Below are 25,265 nucleotides of genomic sequence, written 5' to 3'. Positions count from 1 at the left end.
AATTATATTCCAAGTGATTCGAATTATATTTCTCCTTATCCCAATAGAATATTCATTTCGTTATTTTCTGTCAAATTTGTTGCAAACAAAACTTGTAGAATTTTCTTTGAAACAATTAGCTTAAAAGAGGATATTTCAAAACCAATTGAACGATATAGATACGTGAAAGAAAAGGCTAAATCTGAATGTCTCTTGTGCACGTTTCCTTTCGTGGGCGCCACGATATTGATGTTACCATTCACTCTCTTCCTGAGAAACGAGAGGGAAGGATGCATCTCCTGTCATCCCGTACAAGCCATCGCGTTGTTGTCGACCCTTTCGAGAAGAATACGCATTAATTTATATCTGCATACGTCGAGCATTATTATGTTAATCGTGAAGCAAGGTGCCGGCATCATTCGTTTTGAACAGACGTTCTGCTTTAGATCTTGGTGTACCTGAAGTGTTCTCGATATAAATACGTTCGCATGGGAAAATCGTCGCAAACAATCTTCCACACTGATAATATTATTTATTGTTATAAACGGTTTCTTTCGATTTTAATTCTTTTTTTCTTTCTCGCACAATTGACGAGATTCGACTGTTTCGAATTTCGATAGTTCCAATGGTTATTTCCATCTCTGAAAGAGATCGAGTCAGAGGTAATTTAGTTTCAATTTGTCACAATTACTGTCACTCCACGAAATGAGAGAAGAAAAATAGAAAATCATCGAGGGAAAAATATATATCGTGGAAGGATTTGTATTCTATTAATGATCGTTCATAAATGCTTGCTCGAAAATGGTTCGAGCAATTTCTTCGGTTTCAGATTGACAATATCTATCAGGAAATTCAATCGCAGCGACCCCATCGACAGAATTTGTATATCGGAAAAAAACAACCTCAGGCGTAATGTAGACCCTTTTCCGGTACAGTGTGCTCGTTCAAACGCAGTATAAATAGAATTTTCATGGAAGTATGACAAAGTAAAGTAAAACGTGAAATGCTCGATTGATCTCTCAATTTTTTTTTTTTTATTATTTTTTTTCATTGAAAGTTCAATAACATTGTAATCTCGATAAACAATAAGCCAAACGAGTCCGTTCTCGAAATTATTTTTCAGGATTTTTCGTAAAAAAAAAAAATCGCGTTCAACCGGCACGATCTACTCGTTCGAATCAAACACATTTTTCTCAGTTTACTGCGGTTAAAAATCACTGAATGTACCCGCACCCATCACGAGTCACCGAGGTATTTGTTAAAAAAAAAAAAAAAAAAAAAAGTCAGCCCGTATCCGAGACACGCACAGCTAACGTTACCAACACCTTGGATCTAACTAAACATCTAACTGCTTGCCAGCGGACAACGGAAACACTAATAAATCATCGAATCCAAAAATTCTTCGAAAAGCGAAAAAAATAAAACGAAAAACTTCGAATTTGCGAAATTCTCTGTCCTACATTACGTGAAATTAATTTTGAATTTGACTTTGATTGTCTCATTCAACGTAAATCCAATCGAAAATTCTTGGAAAAGTCGAGAAGGCGAAGAAGGTAAAAAGCTTCAAATTTGTTAATCATTTTCTTTTCGAAATAACAACGAAATCGACACACTTCTCTGTGGAATTAGTCTTCAATTTGCGAGACTACCGACTTTCTTTTCCGGGACTCGTAAAAAAAGCTCGTAAAACGTGGCCTCGCTATCCCGGAACTCGCACAGACCAATCCCAGCGGTGGGATACGACGTTCTTCCACCGTTTCCCCCCTCGTAGTCGCTAACGATTTATTTCGACGAGCCTCTCGGATTCGATATCAACGACTTCTCGGCCTTATGGACCGAGCTACAACCCTTCTCCTCCGGGGTTCGATCCTTCCTTGTCCCACACGGGCCGAGAACCACGAAGATAAAGGAGGTGTCGCGCGTACGACACGCGTACAAACGCCCCGTGTCCTCTTCGCCCGCTTTGTGGCTGGGCGTTCGTTCCGAAATTTGGGTTACCGAACCCCGATTAACCCTTCGCGCGACCGCTGTCAGTGTGACCTGCACGACCATGAGGCGAACGTTGGTGTGGTCCTGAAGGAGTTAATATTGTTTGAATAAACCCGAGAATGAAGATGTATTTGGTAATAATGATTGAAAAAAATGATCATTTATAATTGAAAAAAATTATATTTAGAAAAGATAGGATATTTATGATCTTTAAAATTTTGTAAAGATTTTTTGATAAAATAAATAGAAAATTGTATTTACTTAAACTTGGATTCCTAAACTATGGTAAATCGAACGATCTTATAGATATAAAAGAACGATTGAATGTAAAAATAGATTGTATTATCTTTGGAAAAATATTTTGTCAAAAGGGAATAATTTTTGTAGTGTATTCTAGCTAGTGGGAGAAAATCGTTACTTAATTCGTAAGCAATCCAAGGAGTTTGCGAAGAATATAACTAGAAGAGCGCGAGCAAAAAGAAGAGGAAGCAGAAGAAGGCGAAAGCTTGGCTTTCGGTCGAAGCAGGTTCGCAGCATCCCCTTGTTGCTTAGGCATCGCACGAGGGGTTGCAGCCCGGTTTATTGCGCTTGCGTGTGCTTCTATCTCCCCGCCCCGCCCGCCGATCATCCCCCACTCCAGGAACGCATCGAAATCTTTCGTACTTCGTCTTGTACTCGGTCAACTAACTCATTCGCATCTCTCTCTCATACGCTCTCTTTTTCTTTCTCCGTTACCGTCTCGTTTTGCTTTTTCTCGCGTACACACCAATAGGAGAGAATAAGAGAGGGAGAGTAAGAGACGTGCACGAACGTACGCTCGAGTTCCCCTTTCCCTTTTCCCTTTCCCTTTCCCTTTCCACCGATGGTCCTGGGTATATCCTGGGTTCCCGCCATGACGAACGGGATGACACCCGAGAATTGCCGAACAAGCCCGAATCACGACCGACGGCCGAAACGCGGGCAGCTGCGACTCTGCACGGACAAAGACCGCGCGGCGAGCACACTCACCACGGGACAGTCCGCCGAACCAAAGGTATATAGTGTTTTGATGCGTTGTCTACGAGAAACCAGGCGATGTTTTATCTCGTAAATATGTGTTGCGTGCTTCTCGGTATTATTCGGCCAAGATACACGGTGTGCGCACGTAGAATGAAGCTTCGAACTTGTACGAATGAGGGAGCGCGAGAGGAAACGAAAGAAAGCATAAGTGAGTGAGCGAGTGAGCTAATAGAAAGATAGAAAGAGAGAGTGAGAAAGGGAGGAATGATGTGCGTGCGTGCTTGTGTGTGCGTTCGCGAGCGTGCGTGAGTTAGAGCAGGAATATTAAAAGACGACGCTGCCTGTAGGTGATTTCTCGATCGATGTGCGACGATTCGTGTGATTGGTGAATAGGAATGAAAAAGAACGGTGTTGCCGTTTATAATCTATCGAAGGGACACGTATTTTGAACGGCATTCGTAAAAACACGTGCATGTCTTACTCGTGGTTCGTCGTTTCGATCGTCTAGTGTGTTATTGATAAAAAGGAACAACAAGGTGATCGAAGAGTATATGTATACGTACGGTGATACGAAACGGAGAAACAGTGGAGTAAAAGAGCGAAAGCTCGTGGTGAAAACAAATCGAAAAGACAGGATACGAACACGACTAGCAAGAAGAACAAACACGGTAAAAACAGTGTCAAACGGTTCCCGCGACCAAAGTTCCTTCGCTTCGTCGTGTCGATATTATCGGTGATCGTGGATGAACGTTCGTTTTTAGCGTCCCCGAGGTCGACGTAACGGCGACCGATCGAAGAAAAATTTGGAATGTAACGCCGGCAAGACAGAACGGCAACGGTAGTGGCAGTAGTGGATCCGCGGCTACGACAACGGCAACGACGGCGACAGGGCGACCGGACGGGTGGAGTGTGCAGCAAGAGGGAGAGAGCACGGAGGATCACTCTCGCTTTCGTTCGGCTCTCCCTCTCTATCCTTTCTTCTCTCCTCTGTCCCTCTCTCCCTCCCTCTCTTTCTGCTTCTCTCCTTTCTCCCTTGCTCGCGTGGCGGCTGCTGCTGCTACTCGTCGACTAGTAGGAGAACGGAGAGAGAGAGAGAATACAAGAAAGAGAGCGAGAGAGCGCCGGAGGAAGAGAAGCGTCGCGCGGAAGACAGAGCTAGACGTGTGCTGGCCGAAAGACAAAGAGAGAAACAGCTCGTCCAACCGAAGAAACCGAAGAGAAGGAGAAGGAGAAGGGTAAGTATGTACGCGAGCTAAGCTAACGTTTCTGTGGATCTATCGATGCGCCCGGTACGAATTCGTTGCGATAGGAACGATGCATTCTAATCGCTTATATTGTATGTATATTATTGCATCATGTTTTTTAGTCATTATCAGAAGTATTATTGTTGACACTGATTATGAAAGTATTCTGATTGAATACACACTCGTGATGACATTCGAAGACATTTGTAAACGATATATGTACATCAACGAAAGCGAAACTTGATGTAAATCTCTTTTCTTGTGAATGACCATGCGGAAGTTTGCACCCGCGACACGTTTCCGTCGTTCTGGCCTTTTTGCTATGTTCGCTGATCATCACCGCCATCACCATTGGCACCACCTCTACCACAATCTCACCACCACCACGATCACCATTACCACCGTCACCACCACCACCATCGCCACCACCACCTCTACCTCTACCACCATCACCATCAGCACCACCACCACCACCACCACCGTCGCAACCGCCACCACCACCAGCAGCACCACTACCACCGCTGCCACCACTACCATTGCCGTCAACGCCTCCTGCTAGCCGGCGGCGATGCACGGTAGTGTCCTCGAGCACGGCGTGCACGCATCGTGCTGCGAATGTTTCATGAGTCTCGCGCGGTGCGTCAGGCAAAAACACGTTGTGTCGTCGTGAGACGGGTGACGGGCCAAAGTGCATCCCTTCGAGATTCCCGGTGTTTTCGAGGCTCGGCTCCGACGGTTCGTTGATGCCACGCGTAGTGTATGGGAAACAGGTTCTTAAACATTCATTCTCTTCTATATAAATCCGCGTGCACTACGACCTATACTGTACATGTAGATGTAAAGAAAGAAAGAGTGAGAGAGAGAGATCCTTTTTATTTTGTTTTTGCCTCGATTGCGCGCGAACCTAACCTAACCTGGCTGGGAACAAACGTCGCTTTGGTAAACAGCATTATCGACTACGTACAGAGTGCTGTTCATCGATGGTTTAGAATTTGGTGTTGCCTGTGTGGTGGATAAAACGGGGGAAAATGAAACAGAAATAACCGATTTTCTAAAGTTTGAATCTTGGAATTCTCGCTCGCGTGTTTCTTGTATACATAGTGTTTTCATATATCGTGTATGCAACGTGTGTTTCAAGATTTCGCGTGGTGTTCGTCTATATAATAAACCGCATGGAGCGGAATCATATGATTCATCGAAATTTCTATCGTTTCCTTGTATGTAAAATTTTCATCGACAACGGTCATTTTCGAGCTCCAACAATGGCATCGGAAGTGGAATATTGTGTGGCAACAGTTTGAGTACACTACAAGGATCAAACACGAACAATTTAATCCTGATGTATAGACGTGTATATCGTGTAGAGAAAAATACAGCCCGGTAATAACGTGCAATTTGTAGTTTATACGATAATAATCGAGACGTACACGCGATCGACTTTGGGATTGTTAAGTGTCGCCTTAACGATCATATTGTATCAATTCTTATATTGCAAAAAGATCGATTTTCATCGAATGATTTTTTATTTTCACATTATTTCAATTCATTGAAATCACTACGATTCCACGGTATTCATTTTTTCGTCGATACGTTGATTCAAAAAAAAAAAAAATCGGTTGAAATCAAAAATTAACGATGCGTTTCTAACGACAGGAATGCAAAGTAGCCCGGAGGAGAACCTCTCTGTTTCGCCGTCGCGAATACGATCAATTCCCCTTTCTCTCTCGCTTTATTCCTGTCTCTTTCCTTTTTTCCTCCGGTTCCCTTTCCTGTGGGTGTTCCTTCTTTTTTGTGTCGGCGAGCCGCGCGGTACGGCCGCGGAGAGAGGCGTGGGGGTGGTGGCGGCGGCGACGGTGGTGAAGATGGTGGGGGAGGGGGCGAATTTCGGCCTACTCGCTTCACGGAACGGCGGAACGGATCGGAACGGACAAGGAACCAACGTCGTGGACCGCGAGAACAACGGGCGCCAAGAGATTTACGGGCACGCACAGTATCCCTTTTACCCGTTCCATGGATTTGTTTCTTTTTTATCCTTTTTTCTCTATCTTTTTCTTTTCTTCTTTCCCAACGATTTTTCTCTTGCTTTGGCCTTCTTTCAATCCATAACTGTCGGAACGGTGCGTTTAATTTCTTGCCGTTACTACTCGAAAGAATTGCGAATAAAATTGGCGAATAATTTGTGTTGAAGTCAAAAATGCAAAGTCGAATATATACGTATGCTAGATAAAGCTACAAAACGTTAGTCGATTTCACAGATAGAATGTTCGAGAACTGATTCGTTGTTTTGCTTCTGTATACGAAATAGGGAATATTTTTATCGAATATTTTTCTTGTACGATGATAAATGTACTATTAGTCTTTCCGATATTGGAATCTATTGGTATATCTATTAAATTTGAACAATCCGTTAAAAAAGGAAAGAATTCTGTTTTATCATTATTTTTAAAAACATTGAAATTTCAATCATTTTTCATTGTATTATATCATTGAAACATCATTCATTTAAAAGGGAAAAAATGTATTTTTTCTTTATCGTTCGAACATTCTGATTCAATAATTCCTAATACATTATTAATACATGAATGTTTCAAATCTTTAGAAGTTAAATAAATAACTAATATTATTTTTTATATATATTATAAGTTACGACTATTAACATTAAGAGTAGATAAAAAATTGTTTCAACAACGTCACTACAGTCTTTATGAAACTAATACGAAAGAAAGACATGTATATGTGCAATTTATCGGCTGATTCAGTAATATTCACTCAGGGCTATATGTAATGTAAATTGTTTGATGATTTGTAGTAGCGCCTAAATTCAAACCATTTTGCAATGACTTTTCGAGATAATAAACCGACCTTTCGTTGTGCATCATGGTTCGCGTGTCAAGACAGTTACGCGTAGTACGCGTAAAATTTTCATGTTATCGCGTGTTTTCAACCCATTCGTAACCGTCTTGAACACGGTAACCGTTCTTCTTCAGTAACAATATGTTCCATGATCTAACAAAAAAAAAAAAACGAAAGTAAACCAAGGGAAGGGGCGAAGCAGTTGTATAGAATATCGAACGACACCGATAAAGAAACGAAATATACATGGTGCTTATGCCGTATTGGCGAACATGGGGCGCACACCTGTCCAACGTAGAAACAGGTATCGATGGCGAAACGTTGTTTTCGAAGGATCCACATTCGCCGATCGGCCTAGAACGAAGTGTACATGGTACAATTTCTTCTTTCATTTTTCTTCCTTTCGTAATGCGCCCTTTTTCGAAGTCCGCTCTTTGCGTGGGCTGTCGGACGTCGTTGCGCGCATTAATCCGTGGTTTAGCGAACCAATTTAAATATCAGCGGCGCGCTCGACGCAATTTTATATCATTTCCGATATCATGTGCTTGTGTGGGTGGGTTTAACAGTGTGCCCGCCCCCCTTATCCCCACCAATTCTCCTCCACCTAGACGAACCGTTACGCACCTCTTTGCACAAGAATGCCATCGTTGCCGTTTTTCGATATACATGTACACATTATCTTCGACATACTCACCATCAACTATTGCCCATTATTCTTGTTCTTTCCTATTTTGTCCTCATTCTTACCTTTTCATCTCGTGTACATGTTCGACCGGTGTACCGCATGTTACGTCGTCACGACGTACGGTTGCGGTACATATCGTGAAAGTGCACCGGCGCATGCGCACACCCGCGCTCTTACTCGCGCACGTGCGTGCGTGTGCATATGTGTTGTGCACTCGTGGCCTACGTGGACGGTATAACACCAGCTGTGGTCCGTTTTACGATGCCCGAATAACGTACGTATGTGAATACACGCGTAAGCGCCCGCGCGCGCAGAGCCGCGCGCACTCGCGCGAATCAGTGCGCACTCGAGCGCGTTTGTCCGCCGTCGAACACCGTACACAGTGCCGTAAAAGCGTTGTTTGACCGTCCCTGCGTCTCGTCCGAACGATTTCGACGCCGGTACATACCAGCAACAAGTGACCCGCTTGTTTTTGGCGTCGACCTCCACGTTAATTCATCCGTATTTTCATTTTATTTTTCTTCTTGATTTTTTCTTCCCAAATATATATTCGCGACGAAGAAAGTTAAGCTTAAAAAATTTAGAGAATTGAAAAATGGAAGTATTGAAGATAAACGATCGAGAGGAGAAAGATTGAATTGTTTCCTTTTCACGGTTTTAAGGTAGAAAGTTTTCATTATTGGCAAATCGATAATTGCGAATGCACTCGCATTCGAAGAGAGGTTATCAATGGCGTAGTATGCGAGGCCGTAGCTTTCAGCGGATGAATAAGTTATATATTCCCGACGATGCTAGTAATCGGTCGCTACAAAAACAGTATTGTTATGACTCGAGTAAGTGGATGACGTCAGTTATCACGGCCTCTTTCTTCGCTATTTATTGCTGCTTAATGCGGGAGTAAATACCCGTTTTATGATGCCTGAAGCTATAGTTTTCCTTTCGATGTTCTTCGGTCAATTTTCTTCCTAGCATGTATGAGACTGTCTTTTGCTTTAGTGAAAATAATGCATCAAAATGCTGCTAACCTAGTTACATATAATATTTTCATACCTAACATTCATGGGGTCAAGTTCACTACAGTCATGTTGCCAATATTTCTTATCCTTCCGATCCATATAAACTTTCAAGTGCGAATTTTACCGGTATCTAATATAAATTTAATGCTTTATATCGATTTTCCATTCTCTAGTTAAATCAAGTTATAAATCTTTTTTAAATTGTGTTTAAATCTGGTAATAATCGTTATTTTGTTAATTTAATCGATTACTCGTTTTTGATTCTCCACTCTTGTCGTTTTTCATTTATTATGTGATTTCATTTATTATTAATTTATCATATTCATATGATACTTCACCAACAATTTGTTATTCCATTAAATTTTAAATTCTCACGCTCATCAACTTTTTCAAATTTTGCATTCAGGTATCGTCAATTATTATATTATTAACAACCTAAATTCACGTTCTATTTCAACTCGAAACAAAACAGATTTAGAATTTGAAGAATATCTGAGTGATATACTATGAAATAAATATGAGATTAATTTTTAAAGTTATAAATAATTTTTCTCTTCCATTAATTTGGAATTCGCAATAATAATCCTCCAATACGATCTCTTTCCCTTTTCCCTGAATATTCACTCCCACTTCGCGGGGCACCACTTTGGCTGGCCACGCCGCTGGTGGACGAGCGCGTGCATTCGTGAGCGCATGTGTACGGATCCAGGGGCGTGCGCGTGTGCGTGGGACCTTGAATCAAGCAGCCTTTGTCGCGAGAGTCGAGCGGGCGCGGGTGCGCGCGCTCGCCACCACGAGGTCGGCGAAAGTGTACCCGGAGCTTTTTTGCTCGGGGCCGCCGCGAGAGAGGAGAGCTCGTTTCTTTTTTGTTTTTCTCTTCTTTTTTCTTCTACTTCGCCTTTCCTTTTTTCGGCCTCAGCGGGGACGGGGGTGCACGCGCTCGCTGGGCCGCGCGCGCACACCGCCATTTTTGCTCCTCGTCCCCGTAATGCCGGAATTAGCGCGCGACGCACGCCGAGTCTCGCGAAAAACCGTGCTTATCGCCGTGGATTTATGCCTGCGGAAACGAAGATAAGGGGAACCGGGTCCGAATAATAATTATAACCCCCCTCCTGCTGTGACTCGCGCCGATTTCCCACCGGTTTACCTACTGGTCCTGCTTCCTGCTCTTCGGCGATTGGGGTAGATTGCGTTCTTCTTGTTTTAATGAATTTCTTGTATCATTCATGGTTGTAATATCTTTCTTGTTTTTTTTTTTTGTTTGATAGGATTAAATTTTATGTCGAGATGAATTAGAAATATTATAAATTTCGATAAATTGTGGAATTTCGATTTCTTTATAGTGTGTTTCAAATGTTCTCGTTTTTCAATGGAATAGAAATTGATTTTATTTATTTGTATCTTTGAGAATATTCTTTCGTTATATATTGTAAACTTGGAGTTGATTTTTAATGGAGCAAAAATTGATTTTATTTATATATAAATCTCTGATTATATATTTATATTTAAAATATTATAGAATACTTGAATATATGGAAAAATAATTTTGATTTTCAATGAAATAAAAGTCAATTTTATTTATTTATTTATTTAAATTATATTCTTCTGTATAATTATTATATTTAAGAATATAATATAATTTGATATTAGATACACGAGACATGAGAGACTAAAAGTTCATAAAATTGTGAATAAAGTTTTCATATTAAGTCAAATAACTATAATACAATATGAATACAAATATTATCATAAAATATTGCACGTAATGATTCGTAGAGAAATGTTAATTTATTTCTATGCGATATTTATTTTTAGTACGTTAATTTACATATATAATCGATGTCTTGATTTTCAAAATGCATATTACAATACTTAGTACATAATTCTTTATGCGATACAAAATACAATTACTGATACATTTGAAATTGATATTAAGAAATTAAGTTATAATATTACATTAATATTGATTGTTCGAAGTATCTTAATCATCGAGAAAGTGTTACAAATGTTACAACGAATACTACACCGTTTGACACGCGATATCTGAGTTACGCAACTTGATGTAACTTTTGGAACATGGAACATCTTCGTGAGCGATAAGATATACGATCCACTTAAATATTTTCATCAATATATACATTATATACATGCTTATCTTCATTTCTTTTTTCGATTGCATCTTTTGAATCTTCAGAACAAAGTTATTACACGCATAATAATATATTTTATCTAGATTATTAGATTGTTATATTGTTGCAAATGAAACAATCGAATTATTAATAAAATTTTATTAAAAATAATATTAATTCAAGAGGTTCAATACATCTTGAGCATCGAAAATGTCATAATTAAAAGTTAATTTAGTTGATTATTATTGATAATTTATATTTATATATTTATAAAAAAGTATTCAAATTTAATATTAAAATAATAATTCATTTTAACGTAATTTGTATTGTTGTAATAAAATAATTAATAAAATATTATTTAAATTATAGTAGTTTTAAGCTTTAAATCTTTATATTTAAAAAATTTATTTAAATATTGAATTCTTTTTGTAAATCCAATCATTTCATATGCAACAAACTAATATTTAAAAGAGAAAAGATTAATTTAAAAGTCAATTTACATCAAATAGAAGAAAAATTGAAACAATTTCATACATAATAAAGACAGAAACGGATGCATCATTAAACAATAAAAAGTGATGGACGAAAATAGATTCTTGCTTTCTGAGACACATACTGCTTTTGTAATTTATATATTTTCAATTATAAAATATGAATATGCTGTAGATTGAGCTAACTCGAAATAACTCTAATTCTATAATTTCATTATATTCTATATTTCATTATTTCAAACTGCATGCAATCATTTCATAAAATTTTCTTAAACCAATTTTTATCCATCGTACATAAGATATATTCACTGTTATGAGAGAAAGAGAGATTAGATTTGCAGTGATATTGAACAAAATTAATATCGCAGATTATTTAGACTAACATGTACGCAATAATTCAACCGATAATTTCGTCCCCCTATTATAAATTTAGAAAAATATCTGTTTCAAAATTGTTCAACAATTTCCATTCCACGAATCCATTTCTCAGATTTCAAATTAATCTGTTCCAATAGCAATTTGCTCTTGCGCATTCCATATACCACGGCTCACCACGGATGGTTTTTCTCGGAGCAATGGCGTATCAGAAGGAAGGAGCTAAAGGCTGGGACGAATCGACGATTCCATGCGTGCCGCGTGGCCGCGTGCAAAATCGTCGAGGCGAAATTCGCCAGCGTCACGATAACGCGGCGCGACGCCGTGGCCGAGTGAAACAAAGGAGTTCGAGCCAGCCGTAACTGCTCGATACGGGCGCACGATAATAACGAAACGAGACGCGCAGAATTCCGCGGCGTCGTTTCTCGTTGGAAAAAAAGGAACGCGCGACGAGATATACACACGAACGTGTCGCCGGCAATTATCCTCGATGCATCGTAGCCAAGATCGAAAGATTTTTGCGAGTAAAATATGGAGTGCCGTATAATTGATGGTGGAATCGGGTAGAAGGTGATTCTGCGTGTAAAAAGAGAGAATTTTTCGTTCGTTTTCGGAGTTTGAAAATTTTATGATCGGATACGAATGAATAATAGAAAGTTATTCTGTAAGTTATTCTGTGTTTCTTTGAGAACATATTCACAAGGATCGACGAATTTTTCTATTTTCTTGAAAATTAATTTTTAAATGGAAAAGATTTATTCTACATTTTTTTGTTTACGTGTAAAATCATTTTTTCTTGTATCACCAGTTATGTGATGTTCTGTATATATACGTGGAGTAATTTATGTCTTTTGAAAATTTGGGTGGGTATAGTAAACGAGCTTATATCGTTGGTCAAAAGTATTCGAATTTTAATATTTATTTCTCACAAATTTTAGTTTAGAAATTACGTATAAAAGTATCTATAATGACTTTATTCTATTATACACAATGAAATTAATTTGGAAAATGCATCTTGTTGTGTTTTTTTATTTGATAAAATTCAGATATCTTTAATACTTTAAATCAGTCAAATTCAAATAATTATTATCAATAATAGGTTGAAGTAAGGTATAAGATATTTATAAAGAATATGGAATGTAAGATATATATGGAATTTCATTGTATTTCTATTATAGGATGCATAAAAAGTTGTACGAAAATCCCTGCGAATATTATCATAATCTCATTTAACAATTGCCTTCTTACATTCAAGTCCTCAATTTCTCGAATTTAATAATTTCAATTTCATCATTACGATTCACAATATCGTCCAAATTATACAATTGTAAAATTTATATTTGCTATGTTTCCTTTACAGATATTTACCATCGATAATTGTTACCTTCCACGTTTAAATTCCTCAAATTGCAATCTCCCAAATTTAATAATCTCAGTTTTTGTCGCCACCATCTACCACGTATATCACGCATGCGCGCGGCTGAGAATATTCCTCGTGCACAAAGGCCCCGGCTTTATCCCGAACAGCGGCGCAGGTTTCGTTAGCTGGGTTTTTTCGATGGCGCGCACTCGTCGCCGTCTAATATTAATTCCAAGCGCGCGGAATCTCCGATCTCTCTTTCTGTTGGCCAGCTGGTCCGCGTTGCGCTTCTGGGAAGCCGTGCTCCTGCGTGCCGACGACGGGAAATATCGTTCGGTGTCGCTACTCTCGCTAGCGCGAGCAGCGCGCGCGCTATTGAATTTTTCTGCGCGTAACTCACGCACACGAAGCAACCCCCGGCGCACGGTCGATTCGACGAGAGTGCAACAACGCGACCAGGCGCCAGTTGTCCCCTCTTCCTGCTTCTTTTCACGGCCGCGACGCGGCTTTTCGAAATTTTGTCCCGTGCCGTCGTCGTTCCGCTTCCCGCTGTGTATGTAGGCAACGTCGCTGAGCATTTCTCGATCCGTGTTTTCGCCTTTCATATTTTCTTCGGTGCAAGTAGTTTTATCAGGGAGCTTTTTAAACTTGGATAACTAGTGTAATGATTTCTTTCAATATTGTTGAATATTCTGATTTCTTTTGTTCTGTTACTAGTAAGTAAGACTTTGAGTCAAGATTGCCAGAATTTAAAAAGATTGTTCTTTGTTTCTTCCGTAATAGGAAATTTTAAATTGAACTCGCTCTAATTTAGTGATGAATAATAGTTTAGAATATTTGTAGATATTTGACCATATGTTATGTTTTGATGATATATCAAAAAAAAGTAATCGCTCATTTGTTCCCTTAAATGTTCGTTTTAAAAATAGAAATCCATTACTTTTTATGCTTATTAAAAACATTATTGTGATTGTGTTGTTATATTTGCTTGTCAAAAACTTGTTGTTAATTAAAACTATTTTATTCGCATTTCAAGTTGCATAACTTCATAACTTATATTCCTCAAATTTATATTATACGAATTTTTCATTTAATTTTAATTTAAAAAACAAAAAAGTAAAAGATTCACAAACATTCTTAAAGATTACAATACTTTCTTAATCAAACCTTTACATTTTTTTTATTTAAAACTTTCTAGACCAAAAAACGAAAATCTTAAACTCCTGTATCGCAATTTAATGTATTTTATATACCCCAAATTTGCCTGTTACGCCATAAATTCCAACTATCTCGAACTCGAACTCGCCTCTCTTTCCAAACACGCGCGTACACATATCGATACATACTTCCCGAGAGGAAATCGAAATCCATCCACGAGATAGGTTTAATCTATACCTATCCGTGGCCAAAGGAGTCGGAGAGACGATAAAACATCTTGAAGAAGCGGAAAAGTTTCGCGTCAAGCCGGACGCCGATACGAGACGGATCGATTTTCGAGCGGCTGCAGCAATTTATATTCGAGAGGGTCAAAACGTATAGCCGTGTTTCTTTCCAACTTTTTCCTCCTCTCTCGAAACGATGTTTCTCCGCGTGGAACGTGGAGATTCGCGGTCGTCAACGCTGCGAGTTCCGCAACCTTTAAAGACTAAAGTTCGCGGTATTCAGTCTAGACTAGATTTATGGATAGCCACGAAAGTTCAATCGTCTGTGTGCTGATCTTATGCGCAGATGTGTTTCGACATCGAGCAGAAGTCTTGTCACTTCGACTTCTAACTAAACGTGGAAAATGAACCTCTTTGGTATTTACTTTGTCGTTCTTATTGATACGGACCCATACGCAGTTCACACTTCCTTGTGATATGATTTCGAGAGATATAAATGTATAGATATGCCAGAGTAGTATATATATTGTGATGTTCTGCATTTCATTTTGATGATATCGAATTTTTATAGCGCTATTATGAAATATATTATTAAATGAAAATGTAATATTCTTTTTTGTAGTTACCGTATGTGCATTATTTTTATTAGATATTTGAGAATTATCTTTCTCGTTTGAAAATCATTTACAATAGTTCAAGAATCTTTTTACTTAAAGTTAAATTTTCAATTGTTCAGTTAATTAAGCAACTACTTCAGTAATTTAATAGTGGCTTGTTTGATTTATTCATTGAATGTTTAAATAATAAAGATATCTTGAATTATGCAATTATGCAAGTTCAAAGAATGTGACTTATACTGATTGGCTTTTAAATTCTCTATTTATGAATATGTATACTCTGTACAGTTGAGTTCTTTAAATATCTTTATTATTTCAAATAATGGATGAAAATATTATTTAGAAAAGTTATAGAATTTAAAAAAATTACTTGTAATAAAAATAAGTGGTAATTCCATGGTTGCTTTAAAAATATGATAGATTTAATATTTAATGTCGGTTAAATTTTTCCTATTATTGTTTTTGCTTTGTTAAGTATTGTCATAATAGAAAAAAATTTATTTGCAATTTTCTAACAATAATCGTTTATACATTAAATCTACATATTGTCTATTTAATTTTTCACTATAAACTATAACCTATAGTTATTGTGTTTTAATTTCGTTTTAAAAAAATCCTTATAATAAATTATTTGTCGTTAAATCATTTAGATTAGTTATAATGTTACTTATAGGATAATCTAAAATCTAAATATCTAGATATAGATTTCAAAATAATAGAATAGACTTAAGCTTAAAAATAATCTTCAATATATATTTTTAAAATAAAATAGAACTAAAATACAATTCATACAAAATATTTTCGTTTAATAATTCTCATTACAAGATTTCTAAACATTTCTGGGTAAGGTGAAGGTAGACGTGTTAATAGATGACACCCAGTGGATCGAGCTTTCATGGCTCTCGAGAAGAATTCCTGGCAACGGCCTGTTCGTTCAAATGTCGTTATTTCTGATGCACAGCGGCTCGTTCAGGGAAATTCGTGGAACTGTTCGATTCTTCGTTAATTCGACCCAACTGGTCGAATTTGTCTTTGTCCCTCGTCACGTGTTGACGTAGCAAGCCGCACGGTATGCATAGAATGTTAGTGTATCTCGAATTCTAGTGTACCCTAAAATTTTTTTAGTTTCGACGAGTATTTGTATATACGGCTATGATTCTTCAAAATTTTCAAGATATTCTGTATGTTGGTTTAGGAAAATTCTATGGACAAATTTTTTTACGGAGAAATTGGAAAAATAAAAATATTATTATATACGTATTGTTTCTAAAAAAAATTTTAAAAATTCTCTAATTCTTAAATTGTAAATTTGGAACTCAAATTAATAATATATATATATATGTTTAATTTAGTTGGATTCGAGAATTTTTAATTTTAATCTAGATAATGTCTGGAATGAAATTTCATTAGAGTCGTATGATTTTTATTTTTACTAATAACGAAATTACATAACGAGATTTCAATAAGTATTTTAGAATTTTTCATATGTTTTGAGATCATGGAACAGTAAAAAAAAAAATCGTCAAGCTCAAGTTTCCCACGACAGGTGCGAAAAATATGCTACCATAAGTGAAAGGATACCCAAGTATCGATATAAGGGTTAACAAAATGGTAATGCTCATACCTTTTATCCCTTTAAATTTAAAACCAGAAAAAACTACTGTTCTACTTGGACCAATCTCTCGATCAGAGAGAGAGAGAAAAAAAAACTTCTTTCTCGCCAAAAAATTAATCTCAAATTAATTAATATATTCGTTCCAGAAAGGAGCGAAATAAAACTTCCTTTCCATCGAATATTCTCGATCGGTTCCGATTCGAATAAATTAATCCTTATTAATTCATTTAAAATTCCCGGGCGAAAGAATCATTGGCGCGCAAGTTGGAAGGTAGCGTGACATCGCGGTTTAATTCGCGGCAAACGAAAGTGCGAGTCGAACGACAGTGCAAGTTTCCAACGATAGCGAAAGCTCCGTCGGCCACAGCTGTAAAGCTATTAGAGAGAGTTTTGCGCGGAGCGAGGCGGTGGAGAGTGCGGTGGAAAACGTAGCCGTGAGATAGCGACATAGCTATCGCTCTCTCTATGTACCGGCCATTATGTGTATCCACCAGCCGTGCAAAAGCTGGTGTGCGCGCGAACGCCACGCGCGCACACGTGCACACACGGAGGATAGACGCGTATGCTCATCGCGTGGACGTGTAGCGTACTATGTGCACCGTGGACAGAAGGAGAGGGAGAAAGAGAGCGTTGACGGGAGAGAGAGGGGGTTAAGCGACGGTCGATATCTCACAGAGGACCAACATCGCATCGGTTTTCGACGATGGCTTGGAACCTCTTGCGAGCATCTCGCTTCGCTGCATTTAAAGGGAATTCTTTATTTAACGCGCTTGTATGGATAATTGAATTATTGGATCGAATTAAATTACTGTTTCTCTATGAAATGGAGGAGAGAGGGGGTAACAAAGAAAGAATTGAGAATTGAAAGGTTCTGTTATATCTATTTACGTGTAATTGTAAATTGTCAAATGTTAATGAATATTAGCGGCAAATTGGGATAAGTTGCGTTTAGAATTGATAATTATGTGTATAATAATCATAGTAATTATAATAAAATTGAATAAATTAGGCAGATACATTTGAATATTAGTATCATTATTTCATGCTTCAAGGAATTAGATATTACGTTAAATTATAAAATCGAATTTTATTTCGAGTTTACCTATTCACAAAATTTTCTTCCAACTCTACGTGCATTTCATTTGTAACTTAACCACGTGCAATTACGATTATAGCACTGCACGAGCGTTGTATATTTAATATCTCTAGCATTTTCTAGATAAACAATTTTGAAGATAATTTCCACTATAAGATCCACTTCCAGAAGCCATTAGCTCTCGCGTGATCTTCGCTCAATCCGCAGCGATACATTGCGTTATCCGCGAGAAACAAAGAATGGCAGAACGCGAAAAGTTCATAGCCATCGTCAGTCGGTCTAAGCAACTCTGAATGAACCGTCCGGGGACTAGGGCACAACATTCGCGGGTATCAAAGCGAGCGAGTAGGTGTGCAGACACGCCGAACGTAATAGTAACCTTGGCTTAGCGATGGTCACGTTATAGTAACGTCTATGACACGTTCCCACGTAGTCGCGTGTCACGTTCTCGCTTACGATCGCCTCACGTGACCACGGAGAAAGGGGAGGGCTCAATGAGCCTCGTCATCGGGGCTTTTTTATCTCGAAACGCTCAGTTTTTTCCTAAGTGGCTCCGCCACTGTGTTTTCATCATGATTTCGACGATCTATGAATTCTTCTTTTTTCTGTTTCTTCTTTATCGTTTCCTGTTCCCTCGTGGCCGAAAATAATCGTAATATAAATTTTTGTAATCTCAATAACATTGCGTAACGCGTTTGTATATTTCGTCGTGAAAAATCTTTGTAAATATCGAGATGTAAATATAATTTTGTATAACCATTTGTATCTATATATTATTACGTATTTGAAATTGCGTTATCTTTTTCTAATTTGGAAACGTTTACGTTTATTTTAATGTTAAATTAACGCATAACTGAAACAATAAAATTACTGATTATATATCGATAAGACAAATGTCAATTCGAAAACGGAATAATAATATTGCATAATTGTAATAGCTTGTGTATAATCTTAATGGATATCTTGTTAAAAAATACACGAAAACAAAACTTTCGAGAGTCTCAAATGTATTTACGATATGTGAATTTTTATTTCTTTGAAGAAATTCTTTACAGAATTTTTCTTGGAAAAATTACGATGTCTCGCTTCCGTTTTCTTCACATCGAAGAATTTTTCGATCGAAGATATCGAGGAAATCTTCAGTTGATTCAAAGATTTCTAACTCTTCTCTCAAGATTCAAGCTGCTGAAATATCTTATATTTTTCGAAGTGTTTAATTATTCGCAGAAAAATTCTTTTACTTCCTCTTTTTTCATTCACATCGTGAAAAATTATAAGCGTTGTTATTACGAAATATTAAAATGAACGGCAAATGTGATAGGCGTGTGTGCGAATTTTATGTATGGGATATATAAATTAAGATCGGTAATTTTAATTACGCGGCTGAGAAATAATTAAGAAATAATTGTTATATTGCATCTTTATGTTTCAGATCGTACAAATCAACCGCCTTCTAACAAGCCACATTAACCTCAAGTGATTTCTATTTTCTTACGAAGCGCGAAAGAAGTAATTAGTGTGTTTATATCGATGTAAAACAAAGAGAGAGAGAGAGAGAGAGAGAAAGAGAGAGAGAAAGAAAGAAAGAAAGAAAGAAAGAGAGAGAAAGAGAGAGAGAGAGAGAGAAAAGCGAGAAAAAAAAGAAAAATTATTTCAAGAGCTTAAGTTCAGAGAAAAACAAAACATTAAGAGCTATAGTATCTAATTAGTGTACAAAGTATATCTGAAACGAAATAAAGAAAAAAAAAAAATTAAAAAAGTCCGCCAGTGCCAAATCGAAAGACATAGGGAAAGAGAGAAAAATAGGAAAAGAGGGTACAGAGTGAACAGAGAGAAAAATTTAACACGATTGTTGTACATTTAAGGGCAGGTAAAAAAAAAAAAAAAAAAAAAAGGGGCGAGAAAAAAAGAAGAAAGAAGAAGTTAAAAACCGTAAACCAAAGAATCTACCATTTTTTTTTTTCTACTAATCACTCAGCTAACGATATTACTCACTAACCAGCTAAACGAGCGGCGATCTCTTCTTCGCGAGCAGGTTTAATTAGGAAAAATACAAAAGAAAAAAAAAACCAGAACACAAAAGCATAAGAAGTAAATAATAAAAGGAAAAAAAAAATAAAATAAAATAAAAAATAAAAAAATAAAAAAAAATAAACAAACAATAAAAACACGAAAAAAAAAAACAAATCGACAAAATTTTCTAAGCTTACAATAAGAAGTTTATTACGTGATAAACAAAAAAACTAAAAAAGGGGGGAAAAAGGAGTCGACGTTCTTTTTTTGATTTTAAAAAAAGAGAGGGAAAAAAATAGAAGGAGCAAAAGAGGGAAAAAGAAGGAGAGAAGAAAAAAAACGCACTTGTGAGAGAGCGCGTATGAGTATCTAATTAAGGAAAGAAGAGAGGAGTCCCATCCAAAGCGAAAGACAGACGGAGAGAACGCAGGCCGCCCTATATATCCGGAAAAGGGGACTCGCATATAATTACTCCCAGAGAAACCGATCTACTTCAGTTCGTAGCCTAAACCTGTTGAGTACAAACGACAGAAATAGAGTTATAGAGAGAGGTAGAGAGAGCGAGAGAGAGAGAGAAAGAGAGAGAGAGAAAGGAAGAGCGAGCGTAAGAGAGCGAGAGAACGAGAGAGAAAGTGAGAAATAACGACGAGAGCGAGCGCGAGCGAGCAAAATAAAAGAAGAAGAGCTCTAAAAACAAGAGGCGAGAAGAAGAAGAAGAAGAAGAAGAAGAAGAAGAAAAAGAAATTCAGGAAAAAGCGAGTATACACATTGATATACACACAGACACGCAAAGGCGATATACACAAATAGCACACGTATACACGAAGATACCACGAAATATCGTATATAACTGGAGATATCAGCGAGGCACACGCACTAGGAAAGGAAAGATCGCGAGGAGGAAGAGAAAATTCGGCCCCCCCAGATGTCACGCGCGAGAATAAGCGAGGCCGGTACACGGTCGGAGAGCGCCGCGCGCAGCCAATAATCCCGATAACGAGCGTCGAGTCACGATCTGTGAAAATACCAGGAGCCGCGAAAGATCCGGCCGAGGATCGGAAGAGAAGAAGGAAAAGGAAGAAGAAAAGAAATTGGAAGATCTCGCGCGTGACCGGATCGTCCTCGTCGTCGTTCGCAACGTTCCTCGTCCTCCCTGCCGCCCCCTCCCCCTTTATCCCGACCGACAAGCCGACACCCGACAGAAGCGGAATAATAACGCGGCCTCCTGCCCGCCAGGGGGTTCACGTGGTCGAGATGACGTGGCGGGGAAGATGAGCGCCGAGGTAACGAAGGAGGTGGTCGCCACCGAGAGGGTAACGGGAAGCCCTCCGGCGGCGGTCGCGACCTCGCCGAGCTCGGTCGGTCCGGGTGACCCGGCGCGTCACCTGCCGCCGTTCAGCAGCTTCGCCGGGGACAACGCGATGGACAGCTCGACAACACTGACTACCCTTCACTCGCAGGACGTTGGGCTCGGGCTCACGTCCTCGTGGGACTACTACGAGGGACTGACGGGCCGGTTGATCGATTCACGGGGGGAGGTGGTGCTCGCGAGCCAGTACAGGCCGTGGGAGTCGAAGAACGCGGTCGGGGGCGGCGGCGGCCCCGCGGCCGCGCCGGCCGAGGGCCTGCCCAGCTTCGCGAGCCAGTTCACGGCGCCTAGCGAGGCAGAGCCCCAATTGACCGCGCTCACGCCGTTGTCGCCAGCCTCGATATCGCACTCTCCACCTGTCACGTCGGCGGTCGGGCTGCCCAGCTTCCACACGCTCGGCACGCCGCTGCCCGCGCCCCATCCTCACAGGGGCAGCGTCGGCTACCCGTTGGTCCCTGCGCCCGTCCAGGCCAGGGAGGTGCCCGCCCTTCAGCAGCAACTGCTCGACGAGAGGCATATCCAGTTGCTCGGCTCGAGCCCGGTCCAGGCTTTCCCGCCCCCGCCGCCCGGCCATCCCCATCACACCGTGCTGACCGTGGTGAAGCCCGAGTACCCCCAGCTGCATCACGCCAACTTCCAGAACCCGATGTCCACGGTGCTCGACTCGTCGCCGACGTCCAGGCCGGTCGGGATCGACGGGAGGAAGAAGGAGCGGAGAAAAATAAGGGCGGGCTCGATGGAGTCCGAGGACAGCGCCGGGGCCGGCAACGTGGAGAGTTCCGGCCAGGTAGCCGCGGTCTCGTCCACCGCGAACAGGGGGCCCCATCACCTGGGCGGAGGAATGGCCGACGCTGACGGGGACGGCGGGCTGAGCGACAAGCCGGCCAAGAAGAAGCGCAAGAGGTGCGGCGAGTGCATCGGGTGCCAGCGCAAGGACAACTGCGGGGACTGCGCCCCCTGCCGGAACGACAAGAGCCATCAGATCTGCAAGATGAGGCGGTGCGAGAAGCTCACCGAGAAGAAGGTAAGTGGCGTGTGTATCCTCATTTCTGTCTCTCCGATTTCGACAATATCCAGCTCCTTTCTTTCGAGAAACCTTCTCGTCCAACGCGCGAAACAAGTGTATGGAAAATGGAGTCAGATGGGAATTGAATCGTATAATTTTTTAACCAACCATTTCTCTTTCTTTTTTACTTGCTTACTTAGAAAATTTTCTTTGAAAGAATTTATACATTTACAAGCTTCTCGAATAACGATGAAACAGGAAGCTTCAAAAATCATCGAACCGAATCTTTAGTCCAAAAATTCCTCCAATGCGACCTTCTATCGCGTCGTAGTAAAAGAAGGAAAAAAAGAAAAAAATTAAAATGACGCTCTTCTCAAAAAGAAAAGAAAAAAAAATTAAATCTCGAAAAGTTGGAAACCACGTTCCATCTCGATTCACTTTCGCTGGAAGAGGAATCCTGTTGCGCCACACAGGTTCGCGTAACTGGAGCAATTCCGCTCGTTCTCGCGGATCGAAGGGGTGGAACGGGTCGAAAACGGGCGCGAAAATGAAGGTTGGCTGGCACGCGACACCGCGCGCGGGGGCGAGGGGCGGTGGTGTTGTCGGCCGCCGCGTTTCCGCTCGAAATTCGTGAAAATCCAGGTGCACGCGGCCCGCTGGGGGGAAAAGGGGTGGCGCGCGGGATGCCAGCCAGGGTATAGGATAAACACCAGCCGCGCCAGCCGCGTTATAGAACCGTCGTCGCGTATATATATAGATAGAGAGCTGAACTTGGCCCCGATTGCCTGAATGTGGCGAGAATCCCAGAGGGAAATACAGAAATACAGATAACCGAGGTGGTTTATTATTGTAGCGACATTGAATAGGGGGTTGGTAGGTTGACTGGCTCGTCGGCTGGTTGCCTTGCTGTTTGGCTGCTCGATCGCTTTTCGTAGCGAAGGATTTGAGCCGTGTTCAAATAGATAATTTTCCAATAAATTTCTTCTCGGTATTTTTAATACAATTTTATTCGCTTCTTCTTTTATATATTTCTCGATGTCGGGGGGATTTTTTGAAAATAATTTTGTGCGTTCGAAAAATAATTCCGTCCAAGATAATCTTTTGGCTTTTTGTATTTGTTGCTTGAGTCAGATGGCTTGAGTAATCGAAATGTAATCTTTGTTTTAACAAAGCAAAGATTAATTAATTTAGATTTTTAAAGCAGAGTGTATAAAGGTTAGATTATTTTTTTTTTCTCGTTCTTTTTCTTTCTTCTCTTTTCGAAATAATGCAAATGATTTACTTCCTTTTATTTATCGGAGGCATTGCGAGCTGGGGTTATCGTTAATTATGCATTTGCGTGTGTGATATATATATATATGGTCCGCTTATTTGCGATAGTGAAAAGTTATATGGAAATTGTTGGAAGAAAGGCTGTGACATTTTTTCCTTTTTCGAATAAAATAAACTCGTATGTATCATTGACGTTGATATAACAGGGAATTACGTGCCATTCTAACAGCGCCGATTTACCAATAACTTGTCGCGAGTATCCCCCACCCCGCGCATTATATTAAATGTATTATTCCTCGACTACTGATCCTGAATAGTAAAATTGCATTCCTCGTCATAATAAGATGGTTTAAATTATTTGCAATTGCAATTCAGTCATCGTAATAAACAATTATTCAATTTTCTCAAACTTCTTCGACTTCTTTTTCGTACATGAATTTCCAATTTCGAACTCCAACCATTTAAGCAATAATAACTTTCGATCGTTTTAACTTTTAAAATCATTTGATAAAATTCACGCTGATCCCACGAACTTTATCAAAATTATTAAAAAAAAAAAAAATAAAATAAATCCTCTCGATCGTTTCACTTTCGATCGATCGATGTCCTCGAATCTTATCAAAATCTCATTAAAAATGTAAAAGAAGAATGATGATAACAATAACAACAATAACAACAACAAATCATCTTTCAATCATCTTGTTTTGACGCAATTAAGCCATCGAAAGCGAGTACGCGAGCCGCGTGGTAGACACGAAGAGCTCGTTTCGAAAACTCGAATGCACGGGGGTCATTGTACCCGACGCGAGTCAATTTAATGGCAAAGTCGCGGGCAAGAGCGTGTGCAGAGCGGTGTGCAACAAACAGCCGCGCGGCGTCGCCGTCTCGTAAGCAGCTCCGCTTATCGTAGGGCAAGTTCAAGGCTCGTCGCGGGTCATAATAATCGTGTATCGAACTCCGCTTCGTTCAAGAAACAAACGTGTTGTTTGCTGCCGATACGGCCTAACACTTCTCTCGTTCTCCCCCTCCCCCTCCCCCTCCCCGTCCCCCCGTCGCGATAAACGCACATGCCTAACAATTAAAACGAATCGATTCGTTCCCCCCTCCTCCTCCACATACCGAACGCTTACTATTTCAATCGGGAGAAAATCGAGAAGTTTCGGTGTTTCTAATTTTTCTGATTTTTCAATTTTTCTTCCTCTTCGTTCCGCGCGGGAGGAAGGAATCTATCTGCGAAGGAAGAGAAGTGTCCTTCTCGTTCTTACTGTTTTTTTACGAGAGATTGAAAAGACGAAATTTAGAAAAAAAGGAAATAAGAAATAATGGTGGAATTTTACTTCGATTTTTAAAAAAAAGGAGAACGTTCGTTTCTTCTTCTTCTTTTTTTTTTTTTTTTTTTGTTCTGGAACGGGGAAGAATAGAATTTGCTTTGAATCCTGTCAACAAGATCCTCGATTGTAAATCCATAATATGATAGGGAATTGAACGGTTGATATTGATAACAGAACCGTGGGACGCGTTTATCCGCCACAAATCTCCAAAGACTTGTAGGCGTGAAACGTGAGATATTAGCACTTACCAATCGTTTAGCTACGTCTATCATTTTTCATTGTGTTGTATTTATAGTATCATAAATAACACTTCATTCTCACGTTTACATTTAACCAATTTTGCTCAATGATCATATTGTCCATCGAACACGAAATCTTTTATTTTCATTAATCTTATGATACAATGAATTTTCTCTAAGAACTCTGAGAAACTATATACATAGA

The 25,265-nt window shown here is 39.5% G+C and overlaps 1 protein-coding gene across 6 annotated transcripts in view; it reads left to right on the top strand.

Moving 5' to 3' along the window:
• Positions 1-2,632: 2,632 nt before the first annotated feature.
• The window catches only part of LOC107995534 (methylcytosine dioxygenase TET), a 172,798-nt gene continuing 150,165 nt past the window's right edge, over positions 2,633-25,265 (top strand). The window contains exons 1-4 of one of the 6 annotated variants that reach the window (XM_062083408.1): positions 2,947-3,001; positions 3,315-3,635; positions 3,729-4,202; positions 19,263-22,236. In XM_062083408.1, the coding sequence (XP_061939392.1) occupies positions 21,115-22,236 (1,122 nt within the window). In that variant the 5' untranslated portion in view covers positions 2,947-3,001; positions 3,315-3,635; positions 3,729-4,202; positions 19,263-21,114. Of the gene's footprint in view, positions 3,103-3,314; positions 4,203-4,721; positions 4,982-19,262; positions 22,237-25,265 lie in introns of those variants that run through there. The other 5 variants (XM_062083409.1, XM_062083406.1, XM_062083407.1 and 2 more) reach the window with 5 other exon arrangements.

The sequence above is a fragment of the Apis cerana genome, linkage group LG12 (genome assembly GCF_029169275.1).
Source record: "Apis cerana isolate GH-2021 linkage group LG12, AcerK_1.0, whole genome shotgun sequence".
In the NCBI taxonomy this organism is placed as follows: domain Eukaryota; kingdom Metazoa; phylum Arthropoda; class Insecta; order Hymenoptera; family Apidae; genus Apis; species Apis cerana.
This window is presented reverse-complemented; position numbering and strand designations above follow the sequence as displayed.